This window comes from Portunus trituberculatus, chromosome 4 (genome assembly GCF_017591435.1).
Source record: "Portunus trituberculatus isolate SZX2019 chromosome 4, ASM1759143v1, whole genome shotgun sequence".
Lineage (NCBI taxonomy): Eukaryota > Metazoa > Arthropoda > Malacostraca > Decapoda > Portunidae > Portunus > Portunus trituberculatus.
In genome coordinates, this window is record NC_059258.1 from 2,328,438 (window position 1) to 2,332,570 (window position 4,133).

General features: G+C 60.4%; 1 protein-coding gene across 4 annotated transcripts in view; it reads right to left on the minus strand.

Annotated features, from left to right (window-relative positions):
- Nucleotides 1-795: 795 nt before the first annotated feature.
- LOC123511678 overlaps nt 796-4,133 on the minus strand; it is a 35,153-nt gene continuing 31,815 nt past the window's right edge. For 2 of the 4 annotated variants that reach the window (XM_045267758.1, XM_045267738.1), the window contains one exon: nt 796-4,133. This exon is cut by the window's right edge and continues 1,093 nt beyond it. In XM_045267758.1, coding sequence (XP_045123693.1) covers nt 1,364-4,133 — 2,770 coding nt within the window. In that variant the 3' untranslated portion in view covers nt 796-1,363. The other 2 variants (XM_045267752.1, XM_045267744.1) reach the window with 2 other exon arrangements.

Genomic DNA, 4,133 nt, shown 5'->3' on the forward strand with positions numbered 1-4,133 from the left:
AGTAAACAAGGAGAGAGACCGAAGCTATCACTATGAACAAGGGGGGGGGAGGGAGGGAGGTAGGCCGGCTTTTCACGGGGAGGAGGGGCTGAAGGAAGGTGTAGGAGTGTGGAGGGGGGGGGGAGAGGGAGTGTGGGTCTAATCACCGCCATTACCTGCGCCACCTCTCATAAACAGACCTTACCTAATTATCAGGCAATCATTACTGTCCATTATTTGTCTCTCTCTCTCTCTCTCTCTCTCTCTCTCTCTCTCTCTCTCTGTGTGTGTGTGTGTGTGTGTGTGTGTGTGTGTAAATTAGTGTTGTTTTTTAACTGCTCGCCCAAATATATGACTGCGAGAGAGAGAGAGAGAGAGAGAGAGAGAGAGAGAGAGAGTTATTTTTCTCTCATATTACTCCTCTAATAACAACAAAGAGTGCAGTTAAGAGATACAGACGAAGAGATATAGGAGGAGGAGGAGGAGGAGGAGGAGGAGGAGGAGGAGGAGGAGGAGGACAAGTGTAAAAACGGAATTACAAGACTGGAATGAAAAGAGGAAACAAGGAAAGGGGAAAAGTAAAGAGAAATAAGTAAACAAAGGAGGAGGAGGAGGAGGAGGACATCACTTTCATATTTCCTCTTTTCACATACCTTACCCATTTTCTCTTCTTTATTCTACTTCTTACTTTTATCATGACATTTTCCTTGAATTTTCCATCAGATCTTCCACTTTCATTCTTTTTCCTTTTTTCCTTTATGGCTAAAAAAGAAAACATTTGAAAAGGACCACGTGTATGTAAGGAAAACCACTGAGCACTGACTAGGACATATAATAATAATAATAATAATAATAATAATAATAATAATAATAATAATAATAATATACAAGAAAACGTAAAAAATAAAGAGAAACAGCTTTGGTTGTCATTTTCTGCCTGTCATGGAATATTTTTTTGATTTTTCGTGACATGAGCGTGACACAAACACTGTCAGGGCCGCAGCTTCACAGTGGCGGCAACACAACAGGGAAACACAGGGAAGGAAACAACACACTTCCCGCCGCTCTCTCCGCACCCTCAAGCCGTGCACAAGGCGTGGCGCGGCAGACAGAGAGCTTGTTCATGTACAGTACAGTGGTCAGGGAGCGAGGGGCGGTGCGGGAGCGGTGCGAGGGCTGTGCGGAGGGCGGGGAGGGAAAGAAAGAGGCTCGGACCACAGGGGCCTTCAAATTGTCCAGAAAAAATGAGGGAAAAATGTCATATAATACTTTCTTTTGTCATCATTTTCTGAGATAACGATTAACTGAGGGAAAGAATCTCTCTCTCTCTCTCTCTCTCTCTCTCTCTCTCTCTCTCTCTCTCTCTCTCTCTCTCTCTCTCTCTCTATTGCTGTATCTCCTGTCCCTGCTCTACTGCCTCCTCCCCCAGCTCTACTACCTCCTGGCCCTGCTCTATCTCCTCTCTCTGCTGCATCTCCTGGTCGTGGTCCAGGTCGTGGTCGTGCTCCTGCTCCTCCACGATCTCCTCGCGTCTCTTCTTCACCTTCTTTTTGTCTCTGCTGAGGGAGTAGAAGTCAGTGAGCATGGAGCTGCTCTTGATGAGCTCCGTGGCCCAGTCCTGGTCCGTGCCGTCACTCTTCTTGGAGGACGTGCTCTGCCTGCTGGGGCAGTCCCGGGGCGGCTCCTCCCCCGCCCCTCCCTCGGGGCCGTTCTCACAGTAGTACTCGGGGGTGCGCGTCCTGCCGTTCCGCGACCACTCCTCGGGGCGGCGGTTCAGCAGCTTCCCGTCCGGCGTGAAGACGTAGGCGGGCTGGCGCTTCCTGGTCCTGGCCAGCCTGAGGGAGCCGTAGCGCTGCGCCTCCACCAGCGAGGGCGTGGAGGGCGCCATGTACCTGGAGGGGTAGTAGCCAGCAGAGGAGTGGTTCCGCCGCACCGGGTTGCCCCGCGGCACGTACTCGCAGGCGTACAGGTCCTCGCCCTGCAGGCTCCTGTTGCTGCCCACGCGCACGAAGGGCCGAGGGAACTTGGCCTGCCGCCTGGCGCGGGGCGACTCGGCCAGGTAGGAGGCGTGGCCCGCAGGAGGGGTGGAGGGCGACGAGGGCGAGAAGGAGCGATTAGAGACTTTGTGCGCTAGGCCTGGGCTGCCTCCCAGCGTGGAGGGGCGGGGGTAGGCCGCCTGCTCCTCGTACACGTTGAGTGACGGTGAGCGTGCGTCCCTGGAGCTCCTGCGGGAGGCGTAGTGGTCGTGGTAGTGGTGGTGCACGGGGTCGTTGTTATCTTCCCGTGACACCTGGCGGCTGTAGTCTGCCTCAGGGCGGTCCAGGTTGTTCATGTAGGCGTCGGGAGGGTCCCGCTGGCTGCGCCGCCGCCAGGACAGGCTGTGGACGTCGTAGTTGGCCCGCTCAGGGTGGAGGCCTCGCCTGCCGCGCCGCGACAGACTGTAATAGTCAGGCTCGTCCCGCGCGGGGCTGTGGGGCGAAGGCAGGTTGGAGTGGCAGCCGTAGGGCATCCTGGCGTGCGGCGACGGGTGGTAGTCGGTCTCTGGCACGTCAATGTTGTTCTGCAGCACGTCAGGGCCTCGTGACGCCTTGCGCCGCCGCGATAGACTCTGATACAGGTCCTGGCGTGGCGGCGGCTCGGGGCCCATAGCACCCCGCAGCTGGGGGCTCGACCCCTGGAAGTGTGCTTGCTGCAACAGGATCAGCGAGCCGTGTGGCCGCGGCGGGGGCGCCTCCCTGCGGTCCAGGGGCGTCCTGACCCGCACGAAACCGTCCTCATGCACCAACACCGATGCATCACTGGTAGGGGCATACACTGGCCCGTACAACGCCCCGCCCGGGCCGTACACGCCGCCCCGCGCCGGCACGGGGCCGTACAGTGGCAGGTTAGAAGCGGAGCCAACCCTCGCCACCTGGACCGGGGCGCCCCCATACAGCGGCGCGGCGTGTGGCACTTGTGGCGTGTGGCTGAAGGTTGCCGACCTCTTGACGGGTGCGCCGCGCCGCCTGGGTGCCTGGGGCGTGCCGGCCAGGGCGAGGCCCACGCCCCCCTCTGGGCAGCACGCCGTGTACTGGGTGCTCTCCGTCCCGCTGGAGAAAGACACTCTTTGGTATATTGTCTCGGCCTCACCCGAAGCTGCCGCCGCCGTGCCCGCGGTTGGCGCCGCGGACGCCGCCTTGCCGCGCAGCAGCTGCGGCGGCACCACGAAGCTGAAGGCGAAGCTGACGCTCTCGTCGTAACGCTGAGTGAGCGCTGCCGCCACGCAGGTGGACACAGCCAGCAGCGCCTCCACCAGGCAACCCGAGACATGGAAGAACCACCAGGCCCAGGCCGGCACGTGGGCGCTGATAAGGAAGATGGTGTGCAGCAGGTGGATGAGGGACAGCAGCGCCAGGCCTGCGGCGGACACCTTGACGGCGCGGCACCACAAGCCCAGGCGGCTGCGCAGGATGTGCTTCACGCCCATGTGGCGCTGCAGGGAGTCGTCCTTGGCGGGCAGCACCAGCAACTTCAGCTCGCCCTGGAACTCCCGCCTCATCAGCTGCGACGCCGCCACCACCGCCGCCCGCCTGCGCAGGAACACCGCCACACCCGCCGCCGCCACGCCGATCACCATGACGCGCGCCAGCACCAGCACGCTGCGGCTGTGCGCCACGCCCACGATCACGTCCCCGATGAAGGCGAGGCCGAGCATCACCACCAGGAAGACGAAGGCGTTGTGCGCCGTCACCAGCTTGGACTTGTACACTTGCACGTCAGCGGCCACGAACATCATCATCATCAGCACCAAGAAGGCGGAGGAGAGGCAGGGGAAGCCCGTGTTGGTGAGCAGCAGCAGCAGCACGAGGGGCAGCCTGCCGCGGCTGCCGAACGCCAGGTGGAACAAGTACACCGCCTTGAGGGACGCCGCCACGAACACCAGCAGGTGCACGGCCACGTAGTGCGTGCGTGGCAGCAGCGGCGTGCAGCACCGCATGGTCATGAGGCGGTAGGGGCCCAGCAGGCTGGCGGTCAGCAGCAGGAAGCCCAAGAAAAAGTTCACCAGCACCCACGCCAGGCCGCGGTGCGTGCAGCGCAGCACGTCCAGCCAGGACATGCGCGGCGTGGGGCGGCGCGGAGGCGCGGCAGTGAGCGAAGCGTGTGTGTTGGTGGGC